The 25442-nt window shown below is 46.2% G+C and overlaps 2 protein-coding genes across 8 annotated transcripts in view; both read left to right on the forward strand.

The window, feature by feature from the left end:
• RNF185 (ring finger protein 185) overlaps positions 1–12479 on the forward strand; it is a 28727-nt gene extending 16248 nt beyond the window's left edge. For all 7 annotated transcript variants that reach the window (XM_060119488.1, XM_060119492.1, XM_060119487.1 and 4 more), the window contains 5 exons: positions 2183–2201; positions 3916–4028; positions 5449–5503; positions 8014–8131; positions 10053–12479. In XM_060119488.1, the coding sequence (XP_059975471.1) occupies positions 2183–2201; positions 3916–4028; positions 5449–5503; positions 8014–8131; positions 10053–10150 (403 nt within the window). In that variant the 3' untranslated portion in view covers positions 10151–12479. The remainder of the gene's footprint in view (positions 1–2182; positions 2202–3915; positions 4029–5448; positions 5504–8013; positions 8132–10052) is intronic.
• Positions 12480–16638: 4159 nt separating this feature from the next.
• The window catches only part of LIMK2 (LIM domain kinase 2), a 54761-nt gene continuing 45957 nt past the window's right edge, over positions 16639–25442 (forward strand). The window contains exon 1 of the mRNA XM_060119484.1: positions 16639–16749. Coding sequence (XP_059975467.1) covers positions 16734–16749 — 16 coding nt within the window. The 5' untranslated portion in view covers positions 16639–16733. The remainder of the gene's footprint in view (positions 16750–25442) is intronic.

Below are 25442 nucleotides of genomic sequence, written 5' to 3' on the forward strand. Positions count from 1 at the left end.
TGAGATTTTTTTTTTTTCCCTCTTGATTTTGAGTTGGACCTTGAAGGGCAAATTGGGGTAACTAGAGGGATGAGAATGCCAGCTAGGTGAGGTGAAGAGTGTGTGCCACCCCAAGGCAGGCAATTTCTAGGGACAGGTAGATGTGCTGCTGGGTTCATCTGAGATCTGAAGCTGCTGTATCCCTCTGACAGCACTCTGGATGGGTATTATGGGCTGAAGAGTATTAGGAAACAAGATTGTTAAAGGAGGATTGGGCCAGATTATCAAACCCAGATTTAACTGAGTAGAACATGGAGCTATTGAATGTTTTTGAGCAGGGAAGCGGTGTGAAGAAAGGGTCATTTAAATAATATCTCAGGGAGTTTAAATTGGCAACAGTGAAAAAGATAAATTTATTGGTGAATGAGTAGATTGGGGCAGAGGTTTTTTTTTTTTCTGGAGGCTCTTGCCCTAATTTTGAAGTTTTATGCAAAAACTGTTGTCATCAGGACTTCCCTGGTGGTCCAGTGGTTAAGACTGTGCTTCCATTGTAGGGGGCGCGGGTTTGATCCCTGATCGGCGAAGTTCCACGTGCCGCGAGGTGCAGCCAAAAATAAAAAATAAAAATAAACAAAAACTGTTGTCATCAACCCTCTCCTAGAAATTGGAAATACTCTAATTTTGTGATCGAGGTATCATAAAACCAGGATTTGAAAGAATGAAGAATTCAGTCAGGGTACCATTGGAAAGAACACAGGTTCTAAAATGAAAGAGATGCTTCCAATCTGAGTGGTTTGTCCTTAAGCAAATCTACTCTCCTCTCTGTACCCCAGTTTCCTTATCTATGAAACAGAGATAGCTGCACTCGCTCAAAGGTTAGTGTGATGACCATTCCGTGACATTGACAAATGAAAAGCTATTTAGCCACAGCTCAGCACAGCACACAGTCGTTGTTTAATGAATGGGAGTAACTGTCATCATTGTTATAATCCGGAACTTTTCCCCGAGGCAAAGCACCCCCACTTCTCCCCCATAGCTTTTGAGAGAAGTTGCCACTGGAGAGCTGCCATGATTTGGAGTGACCTCTGCTCAGTTTAGAATGGAGTTGCAAGCTTAGTGTTGGCGTCAGGTGTCTGTTATGTCCAAGGAGATTGTGTGTCTGGATTGTGAGGCTAAACTGTGGTTCAGTAATTGGGAAAGGAATTATCCTCTGAGTCCAAATTTTACTCAGGTTGAGAGGATACATTATGTGAGCGTCAGAAGCCATGTCTGCATTTTCCACTGTCCTGGCATTTGGTAGGCGTGCAGTAGATATTTGTTAGTTGAATGAATGAATGTAGAGAGAAAGAAAAAATTTAAATCTGGAGTTAGAGTAACTTTTCCTTCAATTCTGTAAATGTCATTTTTTGCACCCAGTGCTGGGTGATAGAGGGACAGTAAAATGGAAGTCAGAAGACTTCTGTTTTAGTCCTGATGCTGCAGGCAAGTCGTTTGATGTTTCTGAGTTTGGTTTCCTCATTTGTAAAATGAGAAATTGGGCAGCAATCTCTGTAGTGTACGTCACTAAGCTGGAGGTAGCCTTTTCTGCCAAGCAGCTTCCCCATCTTTCCATTACCTAAAGATGTTTTTACAGTGGACTTGAACTTTTAAGCTGCTTCCTGCCAGCAGAGCTCTCAGGGCTGAGGACAGCCTGAAGATTTTGTAAAACTGGATCTAGATCCACACCTTCCCTGGGAGCCTGAGGAGGCTGTGAACCCACTGAAGTTGAGTCTAAAATAGTGCGTGTGTGCATGTGCATGTGTGCATGAGGATGCCCCTGTGAATTTCTCTGCACAGAGGATCCTTAACTCTTATTGGATTCCTTCAGAGGCCATAACCCCTCAAAGGTCAAGTTGTAGAGAAGCTGGGTCTGGGATGGTCTGGGACCTGGGGGTCTTCACAAGTAGTGGGATCCTGGAGGTGGAGACTGGTGTCTTGTCTCCATTGCTTCATTTTTCCTGTGATTTTAGCTCAGTCTTTTCTAATTTCTGATACCAGTGATCCCCATAGACCCTCAGTGGGGTTGCAGTGCTCCACAGTTCAATCCTGTTTTCCCATTTTTCTCCTCCTACCTTACCCAGTGTTTCTGTTAATGAAATAATTTTTCTTCCTTTCCCCCTTTCTCTTTCTCCTTGATGACTGGTTGCCTTGGGGACTCTGGCAGTTGGCCATGTTTACATCAGGTAAGATGCATTTCATTTTACTTTGTCTTTCATCAGCTGTGGTTGCACAAGACACCCCTAGTCTCAGGAGACTACTGTCAGAAGCTGCAATCTTCCCTCTTGTGGACTCATTTGCTTGCTTTCCCCCCAACCCTCTTTATACACCTGCCCACTGATAGGCAGTTGATGAAACAAGAGGTCAGTGTTGTACCCAGGAGGGATGCTCCTGACTCTGCTGTTGATGGCCTTTGTGGCCTTGGCAAGCTGCACCTCTCTGGGTCTCACTTCCTCATTTGTAAATTGGGTTGGATGTGATCGTATGTTAGGTTTTTATTGTTGAGACTGTGCCTCTATAAAAAGCACCTCCCATCATATCAACAATTCCCCCTACCCTTAAAGGTCTTGAAAATGTTAGGAAGGGGGAAACTTCTTTGGTCTCAACAGAGAGCTTTTATGAGAGGGAAAAAGTCTGTTTTTCCAGCTTCTGATTATTATGAGAACTAGTTAGTAAGTTTTCTCCAAGACCTAGGTGCCTGCTTGGTGGGACAGAGCTGAGTCTGGCACTGACAACTGGCTGTTAATAATCGCTGCCAGCTGTCACCATGGTTGTTGTCAGTGGAGCCCCACACTTGTAGGTGGCTTGGAAATGTGGAGGGGAGGACAAAAGTTCCAGGCTGCTAGAGCCTCAGAATCTTGATGGGAGGAAGAAGCAGAGAAAGTGAGAGGGGTTTCCACTACATTTCAGGGCGGTGCATTCTGACCCCAGTGGAACCTCTAGAACATGTCTGTTCTAAATCTGTAAAGAGCACATAATACTTAAGTTTTCGAGCTTTTGACAGAAAGATAAAGGAAATAGGATATAAAAATCATTAAATGCTGCCTTCTCCTTGGCCCTGAAGTCCTAGATTCACATTTATATGATAAACTACATATCACTGGGTCTAAAGATATAATTTATGCTCTAAGATAAATGTTGAGTGTGTGTGTGTGTGTGTGTGTATAAAATATTTATTTAATGTCTACAAGGACACTAAGGTAATATGTTTTTATCATTTTAAATTTGTTTTTAAGAAGGTCAAGCGAAATGATTTTAATACAACCAGTGAAAGGGCCTGAAAAACCCAAAACAGGACTGTTGTTTTTAATTTTGAAAGAAATAGTTGAATGCAAAAATCATTGAAAGTACATATAAAACACTAAGCAAATTTAGATAATAAGAAAAATCTATCCTTTAGCACATAGTAAATCACCAGAAAATGGTCAGTTTATCTCCAGATGGCTGATGTCTAAGACACATAGTTGTTGAGGAAATGCTGTAAAAATGAGAAACACAGAAAGAAAAATCTGCCAGGGTCATACAATTGATCCATCAGGGAAGATGGAGATTTAAAGTTTGTTCTACCTGCAGCCTGACCTGTGACTGGATCTGTCAGACCTCTTGACACAGCTGCAGGCCTGCAGTTCCTTCCTGCTGTATTGCTGGCAGGCCCCTGAGAGAACGAAGCATTAAGAAGCCTGTTTAATTATGACAGCATCTAAAGGCAATTTTGATTTCACCACTAGTAAATATTTATTGAGTGCCAGGAGCAAGAATCAGAGAGTTGGGTTCCTTGAGGTGTTCCCTGCTGGTGCTGATGTTTGCAGTTTGAGGGCGCTGGTCCCTGCAGTTCTCCTACTGGCTCTGACCACCCTGGTGGGCTTGTGCCATTCACATGGTTTTCTCTCCTGCTTGCAGTGGTTGGAGACAAGACCTAACAGACAGGTGTGTCCAGTTTGCAAAGCTGGCATCAGCCGCGACAAGGTGATCCCCCTCTACGGCAGGGGCAGCACTGGGCAGCAGGACCCCAGGTGAGGCCATGGGGCCCCTCTCACACACACTTCTCCCCTTGGACACGAATTCACTTCTATTCAGCACCTCCTCACCCCACCCTTTAGTTAGTGCTTAACAGACCCTCTGTTTCAAGGCGCTTGGCATCCAGATGGGAGTCAGCCAGGAGGGGAGGGGAACCAGGTTGCTATTTGCGGGGCTGTGATACAGATGTGCTGTGAGCATCTGCCAATGATGGGCAGGCACTATGCTAGGCAGTGCACAAGACACCACCACTGCAAGTATACAGAGTGCTGTGAAGGAGCCTGGGAAGCAGGGTGTCCAGCAGGAGAGTCTGCAGGGTGGGAGGTGGGAGGTGTGTGCTGTAGCAGTGATGTCTAAAGTCTGGGGGGAGGAAATGGGGGTCTGGGAGGCTTTGTGGAGTTTGAGATTTCTGGAAATGGAGGCGTGGGTGGGTCTGGCATTCTGTTGAGAGCCTTCATGGTGTGGTGCTCGAGTGTGTACATACACACCCACGCACACTTTTCCCAAACTCCCGACTCCAGCATACCCTGTACCCAGACATATTGGACTTCTCTTAAAGGGACTTACTTATGCTTTCACCTTCATGAGCCTTTGTATTTGTTGTCCATTTGCCTCTTCTGCCCTCTCCAGTCCTGCTCAACCCCCTTCTCCTCTTCTAACTTCTGCCGTCTTTTATGAGCAGCCCTAAAGTTACCTCCTCCTTAAAGTGGCCTTTCTTCCCCACATTAGTTGCTTTCACCCATGCCCCCACTCCATTTAGTTGGCGCCTCTTTTAAAGAAGTCCCTTCCACACTGTAGTGTGATTGGTTGTACCCCCTTTAAACCACGAGCACCTCAAGAGTAGGATCTATCTTCAGTCTTGGTAGCATCCTGCCTAGTACCTGATGGATAACAAGCCCTCGGTCCAGTATCTGTGGGATGAGTGATGGAAGGGGCTAGGACCCACAGGTCCTAGAGAGAAAGAACAGTGTAAAGTACTTGCTCAAGAGTAGTGGGAGGTAAAGCTGAAGGTAATGGGGCAGAGCAGAGAGACCCTGAATCTCAGCCCTCTCTGCTGACAGGCCACCTTCTGTTTGAATTTGGATTTGGGGTTTTTGACATCCGTGACTCAGGTCCAGGAAGGTGCCTGGCTGACAGTTGTAACCAATCTGGGTATGGCTCTCTGTGAGAGGAGTAAGCTGAGTGCAGTCTGATGAGCATCTTGTAACAAACGGATTTTCTCCCTAGTTTTCTACACACTAGGGAAAAGCAATTGCATGTAGAACAGAGTTAGTAGTTGGTTTAATTTGGCATAAGTTCATGTGCCGGGCATGAAAGGGGGCCATGGCCCTGACCCTGTTGGTGAAGAGCTCCCCCACTCAGGGAACAGGTCAAAGCATTTCGTAATAGACTTATTTTACACCGTTTCTGTTTCAGAGAGAAGACTCCTCCCCGTCCTCAAGGACAGAGGCCAGAACCGGAGAACAGAGGGGTGAGGAAAATTCTAGGAGAAGGCTTCTAGGAATGAGCCCATGGCTTTGGAAGTTTCCCTCTTGGCCCTACATTTTTTCTCCTTGATTATAAAAGTAAAGGAAAATTTGCAAAATACAGAAAGGAAAAGAGGAGAGAAAATAACTTATAATCACACCATCCAGAGATAACCAATGGAAACACATTGTTCTATTTTCTTTTCTATTTTTCTATGATTATCTATACACACACAAACAAATTTTATAGATCTATTTGTGTGTGTGTGTTTTATAGATAGATGTGTGTGTATACATATATTTTTATTTTTACAATATTTGGCTCCTGTTTTGTAACTGTCTTTTAAAATTTTATTCTTTCTATATTTAGTGCCCTCTGTGTGCTGGGCCTCATTCTAGGCACTGGTAATATATCAGTGAACATAGTAAAGATCCCTGCCCTTATGGAGTTCACAGGCAGACCTTGGAGATGCTTCAGGTTTAGTTCCAGACCACCACAATAAAGCGAATATCACAGTAAAGCAAGTCACACAATTTTTTTGGTTTCCGAGTGCATATAAAAGTTACGTTTACACTGTAGTCTATTAAATTAGCAATAAATAGCATTATGTCTAAAAAAAAGTGCATACTTTAATAAATACTTTGTTGAGGACTTCCCTAGTGGTCCAGTGGATAAGACTGTGTACTTCCCAGGCTCTGGTTCCCATGGAGCATTAGCTCCTAACCCAGGAATCCGAGGCCCCAGGAAGCCAGAGGCCCTGACTGTGAAGACTGCACATCAGATGTGCATGCCAGTGCACATCTCTGGCGTTTACAAGCTCCCACAGCCACCGGTGATGTTTTTTGCCTACTCTGCCCCAGGAACATAAACCTACCAAATGTGAGGACTTGTGGGATTGTACAGGTGTTGCTGGAAGGGAGGCCGGAGGGCCAGTCCTCGGATTTGCACTGAATGAAGTGGTGGTTCCTGATGAAACAGTTGCACCTTCCTGGGTAGCCTTGATCCCAGGAGCCCTCAGACTCAACCAGGCTGGCCCTTAGTTGGAGGCTTTTCTGCACTGAGGAGATGGAAACCAGTTTTCCTTCCCTGTAGGTTTGCCCTCTTAATAAATCTGCTGTTAGGCTTTATAGGTAGTGCTGCCCGTCAAGAAGTTTGGAGCTGGGTGCCAGGCTATGCTCAGTAGGGATAGGGAGCAGCCACTTGCATGACTTGCAAAAGACTCACAAATGAAGGCTGATCAGCTCTTTGTAGAGAGCAGTTAGCCCAATAATTTTTCTTTTCTCTATTTTTTAATCATTTGTTCTAAAGATCTACCCAGGGATGCAGAGAAGGAGAGGAATTTTTTTAAGATGTTCACAGTAATTAAGAGCATGGGTTTTCGGACCATACTGATCTAGTTCCAGATCTAAACTCTACCCCTTACCAGCTGTGTGACCTTGGTCAAGTTACTTCACCTCTCTGAGCCTTGGTTTGGTCATCTGTAAATGTGGGTAATCCTAATGTAAGAATTAAATGCGATTTGAGTGTACTAGTGCTTAGCACGGTGCCCAGCACAGAGTTGGCACTTAGAAAATAGGAGTTAACCTACTTAAAATATTATGATTCCTTCCGAATCTTTTCATGTGAAAGATGATGCAGTGTAGAACATATTGGGCTGGCCAAAAAAGTTCGTTTCCACCATCTTATGGGAAAATCTGAATGAACTTTTTGGCCAACCCAACATTATAGGGAAAAAAAGCCGAGGATGATACCAAACTGCTGACAGTGGTCATTGGAGGGAGGGGTTATGAAGTGGAGGGTGAACAATGAGACCTTTGATTTTCTGTGTTATTTATTCCTGTAATGCGTTAATTTCTCATAGCAAGCATATATTACTTTTGTAATCAGGAAAAAAAGTGTTTTGAATCTTTAAAATTCTCAGTAACAATATTAAAAGAAAAATCTTAGGGAAAATACTTATCCATATCTTTTCCGCCTACATACATATTGTCACATACTTCTGACCATGGTGTTCAAACAGTTTTGTCTGAAAGCTTGGTCATAAGAGTTTTTCTGTGTTGCTGCATAGTCAGCGTAATGTATCGAAATTTTGATCATGACCTCCATTGTTGGCCAATTAGAGTACCACTTTTTTTGCTCTTACAGATAATGTGTAGCTTGTTCTATGTTCCCTTGTAATTGGGTATAGGAGTTGTTGACACTTTGGCTGTTATAAAGCATGTAGAAAGTTTTATTGGCTAGTGTGGGACTCTGGGAAGGAACCTGGAGCTCTGAGAACGCTTACTTGCATCAGCAGAGAGTTTTACTTTGGGTCAGAGCCAGTCCTTTCTGGCATTCATAGCTCCTGGGACCCCTGGAGGACCAGGAGGGCGGAGGAGCCACCAGGGTTCCTCTGCCTTGAGATCTAGATGGGAGGAAAAGAGGGTGGGGAAGAAAGGCGGGTGCCACACGTAAGGTGACGTGTGACAGGTGAGGAGAAACCTTCCTGTTCTGAATTGCATTTCTTCTACACAGGGATTTCAAGGGTTTGGATTTGGAGATGGTGGCTTCCAGATGTCTTTTGGAATTGGGGCATTTCCCTTTGGCATATTTGCCACAGCATTTAACATAAATGATGGGCGGCCTCCTCCAGGTAATACCCTATTCTCTTGGTGATTTTGCTTGAAGACTCCTAGGAATTCAGCAATATATAGGATAATCAGCCTTTTCAAAATGTGCTAAACTCTTTTCTGATTACTGGTAGTCATGGTAATGATATTGCTCACTTACCAAGTATTAGGCACAGGCGCGTTCAGAGTGCTTTCCATTATAAACCTGGGATCCCCACGATGAGCCTGTGGGACAGATGTGCAATTAACTCCATTTTACAATTCAGAAAATGCTCAGTAATGTTTTCCAAGATATAACCCATGCCCATAAAATGAAAAAGTATATACTCTACCCAGCTGAGTAAAAGCCTAGTCCTGGGCATATACCCCCGATTTTGACCATTGGGGGTGGGGAGGGGCCAGGAGACTGCAAGGAGTCTGGTCCTCCCTATTCTCTGGCCAGCTTCCCTCAGGACACACATAGGGCTGGTCCTGAGCCCCAGCCCTTTGGGAACCATGCCTATGTCTGCCACCTGCTTCTACCCTTCTCCCTCCAGCCAGCTTGAGAGTGCTGGCTGCAGTTGGTGTAGGGCAGGGCAGCGAGGTAGGTGCCCTGGGCTCTATCGCAATCTGACGCCCAGGCCCAGATCCTGACCATGGAGCTGCAGAGCTGCCGAGGGCGGTTGAGCTCTGCTTGCACTCAGTGGGGCCTCGTGTGCTGGGCACTGTGAGGTACAGAAGGGACCAGTGCGTGGCTCCTGGCCAGGAGCTTAGGCTCTGGGGACAGTAACCTCTCCTGAGCCATCCATTTGTCCCCTGCCTTCCCACCCGGGTGCTTGGCACATAGCAGACAATCAGTAAGTTTTGTTGACTGCCGGCCTGCTTGATTCCATCAGCGCGCCTAACTGTGGCGTAATATATAGCACCAAGCGATCTTGGGACTGCCCTTCCTTACCTCATCTACCTCAAAAGTTTCTCCTCTGTTCACATGCTGTTTTATCAGAGGAAGGAGACCCCAAAGGGCCAGGTGTGCTCTGCTCTGAAGGAGGGACAGGGCCCCGTGGAAGGAGCACGCACCTGCCTGCTAGTTTATTTCCATCCATCCTGGTCCAGGGCTCTCCCGGGTTCCCCAGGTAAAGAGAGTTCACAGCCAGGCTGTGAACTCTCTTTATCCCCTTGGCACAGTCAGACAGTTTTCCCTTGTTGTGTGTGTTTGGTACAGTTTGCCCATCTGGGATGTAGTTTCTCTTAACTCTCCTTGCCCCACAGTCAGGACAAGGAGCTCTACGGAGTAGCTTTTCTCAAAGCAGAGAGGAGTGGAGACCCAGGTTCTCAGCCCACTTCTGCCCCTAGTTTGCTATGGATTGAGGGAGACAGGTCGTTTTGCCTGTCTGGGCTCTAGTTCTCGTCTCTGAAAAAGGAAGGCACCTCATGCAGGGCTCCCTGACACCCCTCCTGACTCATCAGTGCCAGAATCTAGAGACTCCATGACTCGAGAGGCAGTGTGTGGAGAGGCTGAGAGCACAGCTGTGGGCTCTCTGCCAGCTCATGAACCTTGAGATCTTAGGCAGGTCACCTCATACCTGTGCTTCAGTTTCTTCTTACACAGAATGGGATAATAATGCCCAACAGGCAATAATGAGTATACACAACAGCACACACAAGATGCTTAACAAATAGTAGCTTTTATTTTTCCCTCCAAGACTTTCCTGGTTTATTTGTACCTGGAGACAAAATCCTCTTAGGACCAATTGGAGACTTTGTCCTTATTGTTATATGATTCCACATGTTTTTATAATTTGAATTTTGTTTTGCCTAATATTATTTGGGGTTTGGAAATATTTTTAGTGTGCAGGATTCTGTTGTAAAGAGATGAAGGTTGATGCTCTCGACTTCTGACTCCAGTGGGCAGTGTGTGCAGCTGCAGCATTCTCACAGCCTCCCTCCTCCCTCCTGTCCCTCCAGCTGTCCCCGGAACGCCCCAGTATGTGGACGAGCAGTTCCTGTCACGCCTGTTCCTGTTTGTGGCCCTGGTGATCATGTTCTGGCTATTGATTGCCTAATGCTGGGCTCCCGGCCTACATCCATGCAGGGCCTCTGGACCGGTGACATGCTACCCCCACTCTTGATGTTTGGCTTCCTGGCTAATCCTGACCTCTGGAATCACTGGGGTCAGTGACACATGAAGGAGTTTTGCTTCTCCATCAGAGCTTTGGGACTCAAGACCAGTTGTTGAGGACCCTGGAGTGTGGCCATTGCTGTAAACACCTCAGGCCTTGGCATTGAGTCATCTCTCATGGGTTACACCGTGAAATCCTGTTCCAGCCAGCTCAGCAGGTCCTGACTCTGCACAGGGAAGAGGCAGGAGAAGAGGAATTGTCAGTACAATTTCACCTGAATTTAATATTACAAAAACAAAGGGACGAACCAAATATGGAAACTTCTTTTCATCTCTTTAAATAAATACCCCTTGGTAAGTGGCCTCTGAAGTCAGTGGGACTCCTCATACAGAGAGGTTCCCCTTCCAGATCGCAGTGCTATTCTGTCCTATTTCCTCTTCAGCAGAGATGCAAGAAATTGCTGTCCTATTAAGATCATAATTGTAGCAGCTGGAGCTGGAGTCGATTCATGAATTCACCAGGGATCCAAAGATCTATTGCCTTTGGGCTGTGCTCAGTGTCTTTGGCTCCAGAGTGGCTTGAATGACCTCCTGGTTTCCTGGCGTAGATTATCCCCAGAGACATGTGGTTTCCCATCAGTTTTCCCCCAAAACTATGCACATCTGCCTCCCTGCCAGAGGGCACCCAGCCTAGATTACTGTTGAAGCCAGGACGGACTGCGTGTTAGGAAAGACCTGCAGTCGGGACTCAGGTGGGATTCGGAGCTCAGGTGCAGGAACGACTGAATAAGCAGCCTTGTCCCTAAGGCCGCAGAAGCTCCAGGTGCATCCTTTCCCAGACCCCACAAAGGAAACTGGGAGGCTTGTTGAGTCATCCCAGCTGCATGTTGAAGACCACCCTCCTCAGAAGCCAAATTGTCCTTAAAGAAGAGGCAGGGAAAGGGGAGACCCAGCATGTGACTCTGATTTTGGTATGGTTTGAAGACCTCTTGTGTGTGTGCTAAAACCAGAGAAGCACGCTACTCCAGAGCAGGCAACCCCTGGTGGTTTGTAAAGCCGGGCGCAGAGCCCAGGGAGCCTCAGCACAAAGATAGGATGTGGTCTGCCTGTGGAAGTCTTCCCCTGGAAACTTTCAGGGAAGTCATTCTTCCCAAGCTCTTGATTTGTTTTTCAACTTCACAAGCTGCTTCTTCCGAATTTGACTGAGGGAGTGTGTTGCCAGCAGGAGAACAGTTCACCTGGTGGAATGGTTCTCGCTTTGCCAGTCTGGCATCTTCCTAGAAATCCAGGCTCTTCCAGGAGATCCTTAGGGTAGGGGGAGATGGACTTACTCTGAGGGCCTCTCTATCACTTCACCAGTCCACACTGCTCCTGAGTTTACCCCCAGCAATAGCCAACAAGTGGTTGAAAGCCCCACCTAGTGTTTGTTCCAGATATGGTTCTGCATAGCGTGTGGAAACCAAGACCTTGAGGAAGATGAGGGAAGCCCTTCTCCTCTCTCCACTGCACCCCCCGCTTCCCCTCTTACCTTTCAGTGCCAGAGTTCAGTGTTTAAGCAGACAAAATACAAGTATTGAATAGGTGGTTCATTTACCGAATCAATTTGGTAGGAATAAGCCACCTGCTTTACGGTGTGCCTGATGGATTTTAAAGATTCTCTGGGCACCCACTCTAGAGTGCTCATTTTATCACCTTCTGGAAATCCCAGGTCTGACAGACCCTGGTTTCTCAGTGCAATGGCCCCACCTAGCGATGGGAGAGAGGACTTTAGTCAGATGGACCGAACAGAAATGGGCTTCCAGAAGAAAGGTTAAAAAAAGAAGGGTTGTAGGTAGGAAGACAAATAACTTTGACCCTTTAACGAAGAGGAGTGAGCCCAGGAGAGCTCCACCAGCAAAGGCATCCAAGGAACCTGTTAGCAAAGCCAGGTTGGCCATGTGCCCTTTGATTTTAAACCTTGCAGGTCCCCACTCATGCTCTGCCAGGAGCTGGGGCAGGAGAGCCGACTTGGGACTGCTGGCCCAGCCCCGACAGGGAGGCCCCTTCCCAATGCCCCTGCAGGCTCACCACCTTACCCCTCTGCTGAGGCATTTTTCCTTTCTTTGTGTGTGTTTTCTATGTTCTTGGCCCCCAACCCCTCCTGCCACCTTTGTGGATTAGGACCAGGTCCCAACCACAGTTAGAAAATAATACCATGTACACCTTGACCAGTCACTAATTTTCACTGTTGTAAAAGTGATTTGATTTAGAATTAAACAAATGGTTTTACATAACTGTGAGCTGTGGACTTATGTGTCAGGGGAGTTGGGGGGAATGGGTTGAGGACTGGTCTGGCCTCCGGGAAGATTGAGGATGAAAGTCTTTAAACACCCATGGATAATTAGAAATGAGAAGCATAGGCTGGAGGCCTGGCTTCATACACAGCCCCACCCAAGGTGTGACCTGTCTGGCAGGCAGACCCAGTCCTCATAAGTGTATGGAATTCTGAAGGTTGTGGGCTGCCACCCTGGAGCTTAGCTTGTGGCCAGAAAGAGCCTTGAGGACAATCAGGTTGTTCCGTGTCAGCATCTCGCCCCATGTTCTTTGACAAGGCAAGCTGGTCTCCAGCCAAGCCCCTCTGCCTGGAACAGGAGGCATGCTGCTCTGTAAGGTTCCGTGAGGTTCTCAGCAGAATGTGAGATGGAAGATGGTGATATTACTAACCTGGCCCAGCCTCGGGCTCCCCAGCACATCAGAGCTACAGGTCATCCCTCTGAAAGGAGCTCTTTTCTCCCTCTTAAACTTTGACCTAACAGTTATCAAATTGAATAGTGCCAAGACACAGTAGGAAATGCAAAGGTAAGGGAACTCCAGGAATTCATAAGCCCAGTAAGAAAAGGAAACAAGACACAAGTAGAATAGGACAATAAGGCCTCCATGTACCAGTCGTTCAACCCCAATAGCCATCAACTCAGGTCCAGTCTTGTTTCATCCCTACCCTGACACTGTTCCTCTCCTGTACCTGCACTGTTTTGAAGCAAATTCTAGTCATATCTCACCTATTAAGTATTTCAATATGCATCTCAAGGATTTTTAAAAATATAACCAAGATACTCTTTTATGTACCTTTAAAAATTGATGGTAATTCCTTAATATCATGTATCCAATCATTGTTCAAATTTTCCTAGTTGTCTCAACTCTTGTACAGTTTGAGTTGAGATCCAGATTAGATCCATACGTTGCTATTGGATGTCTCTTAAGTCTCTGTTACATCTATAGGATCCTCTTCCGTCTCTTTTCTTTCCCTTGCAGTTAGTTTGTCCTGTTCAGTTTCCTACAACTTCACTTTTGCTATTTGCATCACTGTGGTATTAACAAACTCTTCTCACTCTTGTATTTCCTGTAAATTGGTTGTTAAATCTAGAGGCTTGGCCAGATTCAGGCTTGACTTTTTTTTTTTTTTTTTTTTTGTGGTAAGACTATGTCATGACTGGTAGTGTATACTTGCTGCATCATATCAGGAGACACATAATGTCTGGTAGTCCCTCTTTGTGATGTTAGCAGCCCTTACTGATCATTGTTTAGAACAGCACTGTCCAATAGAAGTTTCTGCAGTCGTGGAGATGTTCTCTGTCTGCACTGTGCAACACAGTAACCACTAGCCACGTGTGGCTATCAAGCACCTGAAATGTGGCTAGTGTACTGAAGAACTGAATTTTTTGTTTTATCTCATTTTAATTTAAATAGCCACATAAGGCTAGTGGCTACCATATTGGACTGTGCAGATTTAGATTAGTTCACAGGGGTTGCAAAATGATATAATTGAAAATAACAATGTGTTAAGAGTTTAGAAACAATACTGCACTTCTGGCGGAATGGGAAAACAAAATTACAGAGAACATGGGGAGCAGTGGGGTTGTGGGGGACAGCTGGTGGTTGTAGGAATGGCAGAATGTTACAAGGGCAGAAGATATTCAGGAAAAAGCAGTCCTGGAGCGAAGGGAGTAGGGAGAGAAGGCTGTAGGGTGAGATGTGGTTAGTTCTTGAGGGCCAGGTTTGGCTGTTATTTTGTAGGCAATAGGGAGCTATTGTAGGTTTTTGAGCACAGAGGTGACAGAAACATAATTTTGGAACATTAATCAGTCCGTTTTAGGTAGGATGATTCAGGGAGAGGAGAAATTAGAGGTCCAAGACTGGCTTGGTCTGAGGCACATGGAAGTGACACTGGGAGTGTCTGGCTGTGGACCAGTAGACCAGTTCCCTCAGGATGGCAGAGCCAGACCTTAAGGTGTTTGTCAGGGCCCAGGTCCTCATTTCTGAAGGCCCAGAGAGTTGATTGTGAGTCAGTCAGCAGGATCTGGCCTCAAGGACTGACCAAGCCATGGTCAGGTAATCAAACTGCAGACAGGAGACCTGGTACTAGAAACCCAGGAGGCTTTCTCCCTGCGCAGGCCTTTTCTGCCCTCCAGAACTCCCCTTGAGTTCACAAGTGATTTTGGAATGTTCTTTGTGTCCATGTAGAAAAGGTATCTCTGGGTTTTATCATTTCTATAGACCGCTGTTCTCTTCCTTTACATTTCAACTTTCATTTCTCAAAGTTACCTGAACTTCCCTGGGAGCAACCTGGGGGGGAGTTGTTTATCCTCCCGCTCCCTGCTGGTGAAGACCATGAGGCTGGAGGTGGAAAAGAAGTGTAATGAGAGAGAGTGAGGAGGGAGAAGAGACAGACCTGGGTGCCTTGCTGTGGGGCAGAGGGAGCGGGAAGACTCCCAGGGGCCTTGGTTCCAAGGCTGCCAGTGCCTGGGTGTCTGGGAAAATACAGTGTAACCTCTTTCCATGTGCAGGGCAAATAAAAGCCTCACCCCTTTTTGCTAGCCATGAGGTGGCTTGTCAGGAGAGTCCCCTGGATCACCATCACTTTAATTCAATACACAGTTTTGTCTTTACTGTAATCAGAGCAGAGGTTTCCTCAGAAAGTAAAGCCGACTGCTGAAGAAGGTTCCCAGGAATGAACAGAAGTCAGGCACATCGCCCACACTGCCCCTCAGCACTTTCTTCACACTCAGGACTTCAGGGGCCACCTGCCACACCCAGAGGAGAAAAATCTGACCTGCATCTGGTTTGGAGTGCACGGTCAGAGCAGGAAGGAAGAGGATTGTGCTCACCTTTGTGTACTTGAGTGCTAGGTTGAACTTCGTCCTTGGTGGGAGTGTCGTGATCCATTTCCTTGGGCCCCATCCCTGTCCCTTCCTGGTCATTTGTACACTTTTCTCATGACCTATATCTGATCTAAGGAAATAACAGTTGCCAAAGACCCAGCACAAGAGAATCAGATGGGAGGGACCTCAGGGACCAGCTGATGTGGCCGAACCTTAGTCACACAGAGGACCCCAATCCCCTCCCAAACCAAGTGAGGGGAAGTGGTTCTCTCAAGGCCCCTCAGCCACCTAGCGGCTGCGAGAAACCAACCTGCTGTCCTAAATCCTGGTCCAGGGCTCTTCTCTACAAAGAAGAGTCCGAAGGGCAAATCCAGACCACTGGTACATTTCCTTTGACCTACATGGCATTTTTAGAATTTGAATGTTACCAACATTTTTTTTTTTTTTTTTTTTTGTGGTACGCGGGCCTCTCACTGTTGTGGCCTCTCCCGTTGCGGAGCACAGGCTGCGGACACGCAGGCTCAGCGGCCATGGCTCACGGGCCCAGCCGCTCCGTGGCATGTGGGATCTTCCCAGACTGGGGCACGAACCCGCGTCCCCTGCATCGGCAGGCGGACTCTCAACCACTGCGCCACCAGGGAAGCCCCCAACATTTTTAAAAGAGGGAAATTTCACCTAAATACTTGGATTTTTGGCTTATCTTGAAAAATTGGAAGATCTGGTGTTTGGGGTTCATTTATGTACCTACTTGGCCTGCTAAGGATCTGCCACTGAGTGTCAGCTTGCTTATAGTGGCACAGACAAGTGGCTTCTCTGAGCTGGAAGCTTCTAAGAAAAGCCCACCCTCAACCCCCCCCCAAAGCTATTTGTGGGTAAACCTGGTTTCTCCATATTCATATTCTTGATTCCAGACACTCTACTGAAAGAGCTTTCGACTGGGGATTAAGAGCCTGTGTTCCCATCCCAGCTCAGCTCCTAATGAGCTGAGCCATTTTGCGGTTCGAACTTGTCCCCTCTGGTCCTCAGCTGTCCCCATCGGTAAAATGGGCAGAGGGTCCTCTGTGTTGAGATCTCCAGCCTGCGCAGAATCACCCTCACCAGTTCGGGCACCCACAGAGGGCGCAGAGGCTAGCGGGCACCAGGGCCGCCGCAGAGCCCGAACCAGGGGGCGGGGCCAGGCACAGGGGGCGGGGCCTTGCGTCGGCTGGGCGGGGCGTCGGCGGGCGGGCCCCCGTGCCAGGTGCGGTTTGGTCCTCCCCGGGCGCCGTAGGCGGCGCATCTCGCTCGCGCCCCGGGCAGAGGTCCTCGCGCGCCTGAGGCGGCGGCAGGAACTGAGTGGAGACGCCGCTGTAGCGGCCTCCTATTCCCCATTTCCGCGCCTCTGGGACCATGGCCGAGCAGGCGGGTAAGGAAGGGCTGCGCCGTCCTGTCCCGGCCCCGGGGCGCCTGAGGGGAGCTGGCGGCCTCTCGGGGGTTTCGGACTGAGTGGACCCCCGTGGGTACCGGCTCCTTAGAGGGAGAATTTGGGGAGTGAGCACAGCGCTCCCCGAAGACTCGGAGGTTGTGGGGAGCGGGGATAGAGGGCTCGCGGGGAGGGCGGGCAGGCGGGGTTGGCGGCTTCCCGCGAGTTGAGGTCCTTGGGAGGAAGAGATGCTGGGGGGCCCCTTTTTTTGTGGACCTGGAGACTGCAGGTCCTCAAATTAAAACTCTTTCTAAGGAAGCTGAGGGGACCGGTTTCCTTTGGAGTCACAGTTTGGGGGAATATGGGGAGTACGGCATCCTCAGAGTTTGGGTAGGTTCTGAGGGTATTGAGTTACCCCGTGTTCTGGATTTTCTGTGGGAAATTGAGGAGAGTCTGAGTTTCCCACGGGATCCAAGGCTTCTGGAGGGTATCTTGGTGCCTGCGGTCTCCTGGGTCTTGGGGTTCTTTGCAGGAAGTAGGGCATTGTGGGCTCCCTTGGGGTTTAGGACACGACTGGGGGTAGGGAGAGGTTGGAGTTTCTTCCTGAGGCAGGTACGCCCCCTGGGGCTCTGGGCCCTCCCATGGCCCCTCTGAGACCAGAAAGGAATGTGACCAAACACCTGGAAGGAAGAGTGTCTAAGGGTGAAGGGTAGCTTCAGGGTTAGGTTGGCTGGGCCTGCTGTCCCCTCCCAGTCATCTCACACCACCCTGCAGCTTCCTGCCCTCCTTGCCTGTCCCCCAGTACCAGGAACTTTCTGTTTTCCAGAAAGTTGTGGGAAACACCCACCTGTGTGGGTGGCCCAGCCTCTAGGTCGACCAGGGTCAGCGTCCAGAAGCTTTCTAGAGCTGGCAGGAGGGAATAGTGGAGGAGGGAGGCTGTCCTGGATATCTGCCCCCGCTTCCTGGCTTTCAGCCTGTGGACAGTCACTTCCTCCATCCTGAATAAAAGGAGCAGGCCACCAGTGGGTCACTTCCTCACCATGGGAGCATGGGATTTTCTCCTCATTCTTAATAATAGGCTTTTAGAGAAAAAGGGCTAGGGGTAGACATTCTCCGTCCCTTCCTATTTTACTTTTTTTTTTTAGTTTCCAGAATTCTTTGTCTCAAATGATTTCTAATGATTTTTTCTAACCTTTGAGTAACATAGGTTCCCTGTCTTGAACCTTGATTCTCAGAAACTTGCTAAAGATCTTAGAGTGCAATAGTGTTTATTAGATCTTTCTCTGAGTGAACCAAAAAGCTGTCTAGAGGCATCAGTGCTTCTAGATGCATTCGTTTGTACATTCTTCCATAAGAATATGTGTTGGATACTTCTGGGCCACACACTAAGCCAAGCGCTGAGGAGTATAATGATGAGCAAAACGACACAATTCTTGGCCTTTGTGGTGCTTACAGCCCTAGCGATGTACAGTAAATAATTGAGGTGACAGTTGAGATAAATGCCATAATAACTGAGATAAGCAGTTGAGATATGTGCCGTAAGATTGCACCAGGGGCAAGGGAAGTGGATAGGAAACACATTCCTTTATAAAGCAAGTTTATGCTGAGCCCTGAGGATAAGTAGAAGCTAGTCCAGCTAAGAAAGGGTGAAGAACTTTTCAGGCTGAGGGAACATAAAAAAGCCCTGAGGCAGAAAGGCATGTGGTGCCTTTGAAGACTGAGAGAAAGCCAATACGGCTTTTTTATGGATGAGGAGACTAAGGTTCAGAAATTACTTGTTCAGGGTTCCACAGCCAAAAAAACAGCAGTGGTCAGAGTTCATATTTTCTAGCTTCAGATTTGGTGCATCATCCTCTCTGAATCACAAACACCAGAATGAGGTTGCCCATGGAGTCAGAGAAGGAAGCGGGACTTAAACTTTTACTTGTTCTCGAACACAGTCAGAGCTGAGTTCTGAGACAACTCAGATTCCTGTGTAACAGGAGAATCAACAAAGAAATCAAATATTTGCTGAGTACCGGTGATGTCTTAGGCACTGGGCTGGGCCAAGTGTTACCTGTTATAAATTTTAACAGATGCTAGAGATAATGTAACTCTCCTCATTTTACATGTTAAGAAACTGAGGACTAGGGAGGAAAATGGATTTGTCTAGGGTTACTCAGCTAGTGGTAGAGCCAGGACTAACCTAGGACTTGTCCAGTGCTCTTTCCAATATTCCAGGGTCCTTGAGGCATACAGGGTCTGGCACACAGTATTTGTGGAAATGAATAATATGTGGTTTGTGCCTTTGAGAAATTCACTATTTAGAGTAATTGAGGAAAAAATGAACAAATCAAGGCAAGCTATTATAAGGCCTATAGGTGATAACATTAGGAAATTACAAAGATGAGGGAGAACTTTATTCATACATTTATCCCACAAATATATATTGAGTTCCTACTGTGTGCCAAGCACTTCTAGGCCCTGGGGGATACAACAGGGAGCAAAATAGATCAAATCCCTTCCCTCGTGGAGTGTATGTTCTGGTGGCGAGAAAGAGACAATAAGTAAATACATGAATATCATATGTCAGGGATAAATGCTCTGAAGAGAGATGAAGTATGATAAGGGCATAGGTGCAGTGGGAGGTCAGGGGAGCCTCTCTGGTTGATGACATCTGAGCAGAGAAATGAAGCAAGGGAGTGAGCCATTTGCATATCTGGGGGTAGAACATTCTGGACAAGGAATAAAAGAGAATGAGCAAAGACCCTGAGCCAGGAATGTGCTTGGCATGTTTGAAGAACAGCAAGGTGTCCAGGGTGGCTACCAGATTTGGTCAGGGAATCCTTGAGGGAGGTAAGATTTGAGAGGTCTCAGGTAGGTTAAAAAAAAAAGGGCAGGGGGTTTTAAGGGGTAAGGAAGAAAACTGTGGGAGTAGGATTGCAAAGGCAGGTGAGTTTCAAGATCTTCACAAGGGGTGGTGAATTAATATGTGTGGTGGAGGCAAAGATTGGGAGGTGTGGGAAGTGGAAGATAAGGCTGAGAGGGTGGGTGAAGCCAGACTGCAGAGAGTTTAATGCCAGGCTTGTAGACTTTTCTGATCTGCAGCAGAGACCATAGGTTTAGAGGCAGGGAGAGTCATGATGTGTGCATTTTGTGTTTATACTATCAATCTGGCTTTGGTGGGAAGGATGGATTGGACAAGGGTGAGGAAGAGCACCAGTCTGGAGGTGGGTGCATACAACGGACCCTGAGCTGAGGTTGTTAGTGATAAGAATGGAGAAGGAGGCACTGACCAGAGGAAAATGCCTCATGTCATGGGCAGGGTTGTGTGACTTGAATGGCTCTGGATATGGGTTGGAGGGAGCAAGGTAGGGTCCAAGAAGACCACAAGGTTTTAAAGCTGAATAGAAACCCATCATGTTCAAGAGGCAGTATTAGGCTTTCCACATTCCTGGTGGGTTGTCTGCCTCTTCTGGAGGCTATGCTGATTTCCAGCCCAGGACTGGCCTCTGATCAGTGCAACCTGGGGTTGGGGGCTTGGGCTCAGGCATACTAGGGAGGGGTGGAGCCCACCCCCAGGTATCATTTCGGCATTTCAGGGAGAGGGCGTGGAGCTGTAGCAGTCTCTTACAAGTCTATATTCTTTCCCACTCCTGACCTTCCTTTATACAGTAGCAAGAATTAGACTCTTACCTATTAATTCACATCCAACAGTAGCTAAAACACGAAACCATTGCTTGGTTCTATTAAAGTACAACTTGAGCGTCCATCCTGGGATTCTATTTTGTCAGATCTCTCTACTTGTAATTTATTTTTCCAGTAAAGAAAGTCTAAAATGTAGTGGAAGACAGACTTTGGAGTAAGCAGACCTGTGGTCTAATCCCAGCTCTAACACTTGTTAGTTGAGCAGTTCAGTTTCCTTTTCATTAAAATGGGAACAATAATAGTCCTTTGATACTAGTCCTTATTTCATGGAATCTTTATATTCAATTAGTTTATGCTTGCCTAGTGCTTAGGACACTGCCTGGCATATAATAAGGACTCAAAGTAGTTTTTTCCTGCCATTGACAATGGGTTTAGAACTGCCATCTGAGAATTATGAATTGGTTAACCAGTTCTCTGATAAAGAGATTCTTTGTAGGCCTTCCCCTAGATTAGAAAATGCCTGCTCATTCACAGCTAAGTAAACTTATGGTTGGAAGTGAGAACCTGAGTGCCCGAAAGCCGAAAGTGGCAAGAACCATCTGTCTTGTTTGTTTCTCTACCAAGTGTCTTATTACTCTACCAAGCTTGCCCTGCCCCCAGTACCTGGTTTGTCCCTCTCTGACGTGTGTTATTTTTTTACGTATCCTTGCCCCTCATACCCATGAGCACTCGCCGAGGGCCCCATAAGTTCGTGGCCTAGTCTCTGTCTTGCACATGGACACGTAGAAGACATTTGCTGAATTTGTTTTGAAAACATTCCCATCAGATTTTAGAGGCTAATGTATTTAATAGCTCAGCGTTTTCCCCAGCCAGTCCCCTAGATATACATGAAAGAAAGAAGAAAAGCTACTCACAATTCAGTTGCCAACTAAGTGCCAGGCACTGTGGGAGGTATTTTCAGGTAATAGTATGTTATTTATCTTAATCCTCTTGGTAATGCTGTAAGGTAGGTGATATCCTCTTTTTAAAGATTAAGAGACAAGGGGGTGAAATAGGTAAAGGGGATTAAGAGGTACAAACATCCAGTTATAAATAAGCCACAGGGATATAATATACAGCTTAAGGAATAAGGTCAGTAATATTGTAATAACTTTGTATGGGGACAGGTGGTTACTAGACTTTTTGTGGTGATCATTTTATAATGTACGTAAACATCAAATCATTATGCAGTACACCTGAAACTAACATAATGTATGTCAACTATATTTCAATTATTAAAAATTACTGATAGGAACTGGGGGAGAAAGTTATTTGTTTACTTTCTTAAAAAAAATAAAGATTAAGAGTCAGGCTCAGAGAGGTTAAATAATTTGCACAAGGACACAGAGCCAGGTTTCAAACCCAGATCTAACGCTGGTTCTTCTGCTTGACCCTTACAAATTTTTCCTAATAAACTAAGGAGCGGCAGAAGAGAACAACAGCAAGAATAAAACCTCTGAGATGCCTATGTCTGTGCCTTGACCTGAAAAATGAGAGGCCCCTGTTTTAGTGTCACAGACTCTCAGAGTTAGGAGTAATTTGATCCCTCCTTTTATGAAGGAAGAATCTAAGTTCCAGAGAAGTCCAGGAGCGCCTTTAAAAATCATCTAATCTTTCTTCCTTAGACACTCCCTTTGGTAATATTTGATGAGCTAGTGAGGAGGAAAACTCTTTGGGATACAGGGGAGAATATCTAGAGGAATGTTAATTATTACTGTTAATCTTGTTGACAGTCACTTCATTCAAATGTGATCTCTTCTCTCTTGGTTGTTCCATACCAGTTGCTGCCCTGCCCCTCTGCTTCCTGCTTTATCCTGGAACAAGTTGGATTTATATACCTGACCTGCCAGCTCCCAGGGGGCACAACAGTTACTGTACTTGTTTTGTGCTGCACTGAATTGGCTGGGTTTTGTTCCAGGTTCTCATAGTCTAGTGGAACATGAGAAGCACCAACGATTTTTTTTCTCAAGTGAAAGGATAGGATCTGTGCATGTTGGTTCAGGCCAGGCTTTATGGTCTCACGAGCTCTCAGTGCTTGGGGATTTCTCACCACTTTGAAGCTGAAAAGGACTAGTTTGCAGAAACCCAGTTCTTAGACCAAGATTAAGGTGAATGTAGTGTCTTGTGGGAAACTCACTGGCCCTGAGCTGGGGTACCAGGCTGAGCCCTTCCATGGAATAACTGAGCCCTTCCAAGTCTCAACTTGTCTGAGGCCGCCTAGGGTCATAAAAATGCAACAGGTCTGGTAGTCTCAGAACTTGGGTTTGAGCCCCTCCTGGACCAGCTTTCTGATGGTTAGACAACTCAATTCTTCTCCAAGCCCATTTTTCTTTCAGAAAAATGAAAGGCTTAGGTTTGAGTAGATGATTTTTAAAGGCTCTTCCAGCCTTACCATCCTGCTACCCTAGTGCCTACCCCAGTAGAGTCACAGATTGTTTGAGGCTCATGTCACCAATTATTAAGTTGGGAGAGAGAAGGGTATAGAAGCTGAATATATTTTATACCAGCATTCAAAAGATCCTGAAGGTGAGAAACTTTGTAATGAACCATTTGTTACAATTCTCACCTTGTTTGCATCGCACACTTAGCACTTCTTAAAAGCAACAAATCCCAATAATAACCATGAAGGCATGGTTTTCTGATTATTAAACACCTGACTAGGGCTCCGTATTGTTTGAAGCTGCTGGGGACATTTACTTAGTCAAGCTCCCTTTCTAGACTCTGACAATCAGTAGCCACTGTTGATAAGTCTGCAAATAGGAGAGGTAAACACAGTCGAGGGAGAGGTGAACAGCCTGGTACAATGAGGTATTTTCCCAGAGGAAGACCTTCCCAGCCAGACTGGACCCTAGATTGGTCTTCCACTAGGCCTCACAGAAATCTCCAAGACTTTGTATTATTACGTTTCTCTTACATTTCCTAGAGTGAAGGTTGTAAGAGAGTTAGGATCATTGACTTTTAGGGCTGTGTAAGGGAGCTGAAGAGGCCAAGAGTTTGAAGAAAGTCTGGGTTTGGGAGGCTGAAGGCTCTGGGTGAATAGCCTCGCTCGGGTACAATGTGACAGACTGAGGCATGTGCGTCTACATGTGACTTTACCTGGAGGTAGTCACGGGGGAGCCAGGACACATTCCAGGTGAATCATCGCTGCTGACCATTGGAGCTTATCTTTGGAAATTACCTTTATAGCTGGCAGTTGGGTCCAGTTTTTCAGTTGGATTTGCCACACAAAGAAGTGTCAGTTCTGCACCAGACTTCATGCTAGGCCCTGGAGATTTGAAGATGATCAAGATGTAGTCTTTGCCCCTTAGAGCTGGGGGCGATGGTGCAGAGAGGAAGGGAATAAAGGAGACAGAAACATAATGAACTGTAGTTATAAAACAAATGATATAAAACAGGTAATACACCAAGTGAAACAAACACTTCCTGCCTTTGGGGGACCATCAAGGAAGGATGGAAGTCTGATTAAGGGAGGAAAAGGTGGGTAAATAAATATCCTAAACACACAGAGTAGCTATAGGTGTGAATGTTAGGATACAAGACCGTGAATTTGTGTGGCAGGAATAAAAAATAAATCAAGATGTGACTAGAGCATTCGTTTGTACAGCAGGTTGAAAGATAAAGGGTCTTTGGGGCCACCTTGTGGAGGGCCATCCCTTCTTTCAATAAATGTTTCTTGAGGGACTGTAGTAGGCCAGGGACTGGTCTTAGTTCCTTAGTCCTTAGGAGCTAACAAGAGCCAGCTTTAGTGATGAGTGAGGAGTTTGTATTCCTGCCTCAGGACCTTTACACAGATCTCCCCACCATCCCAGTCTCCAGTGTTACCCTTTCCTCCTCCTTTTGCCTGGTTAATTTCTATTCATCCTTTAGAGCTCAGCTTGGAAATTACCTCCTTAAGGAATATGTTCTTGTTTGCCCTACCCAACCCCATTTGCTTAGTTATGAACCGGATATCTTCTTCCTACCACTTGCCCCAATTATAATTAAAATAATTATGTTATTGTTTAATATCTGCTCTATGTTTAATCTCTCTTGTTTGCTGCTCTTTCCCGAGCATGGTATTAGACACATAGTTGGCATGCAATAAATACTTGCTAAAAGAATGACCGAAGCGTGTCCATTGAATTTAGCAATAAGTGGTCACTGTTGACCTTGGTGAGACAGTTTCAGAGAAATGGTGGGGGTGGAAGTCAAGCTGCAGTGGATTGGGCAGTAAATAGGAAGTGAGGAAGCGAAGGCAGTGATGTGTAGACAACTTTTTTTTCTTTAATTGAAGTATAGTTGATTTACAATGTATCAGTTTCTGGTATACAACAAAGTGATTCAGTTATATATATATACATATATGTATATTCTTCTTCATATTCTTTTCCATTATGTTTTATTACAGGATATTGAATATAGTTCCCCATGCTGTACAGTAGCTCCTGTTGTTTATCTGTTTTATATATAGTAGTGTGTATCTGTTAATCCCAAACTCCTAATTTATCCCTCCCTGCCTTTTCTCCTTTGGTAACCATAAGTTTGTTTTTTATTAGACAACTTTTTTTTTTTTTTTTTTTTTTACTGCGCCGCGTGTCTTGCAGGGTCTTAGTTCCCCGACCAGGGATTGAACTCGCGTCCTTGCAGGAAAAGTGCGGAGTCCTAACCACTGGACCACCAGGGAATTCCCTATTAGACAACTTTTTAATATGTGTGGCTGTGATGTGGGGAAGCAAGGGTGGTAGCTAGAGGAGAAAGTGGGGTCCGGGTTTTTTTTTTTTTAATGGGAAAGACTTGAATTTATTTAAATGACAGTTGGAAGGAGCCAGTGGAGAAGGGAGTGGTGGTGGAGACTGTCTTCTGAGAGGTGGGATGGGGTGGAGTCAACAGTTGAGTTCTGTAGACATTGAGGAGTCTGGGTGAGCCAGCTAAGACTGTGCAGCACACCAGGAAAAGAAGCCAAACAACTGAACTCGGGCTGTGCTGAAGGACAGAGAAGGATTGGAGGGACATTTCAAAGGTGGAACCAGGTGGCTATGAGAGGAGGGAGT

Source organism: Mesoplodon densirostris, chromosome 15 (assembly GCF_025265405.1).
Source record: "Mesoplodon densirostris isolate mMesDen1 chromosome 15, mMesDen1 primary haplotype, whole genome shotgun sequence".
Lineage (NCBI taxonomy): Eukaryota > Metazoa > Chordata > Mammalia > Artiodactyla > Ziphiidae > Mesoplodon > Mesoplodon densirostris.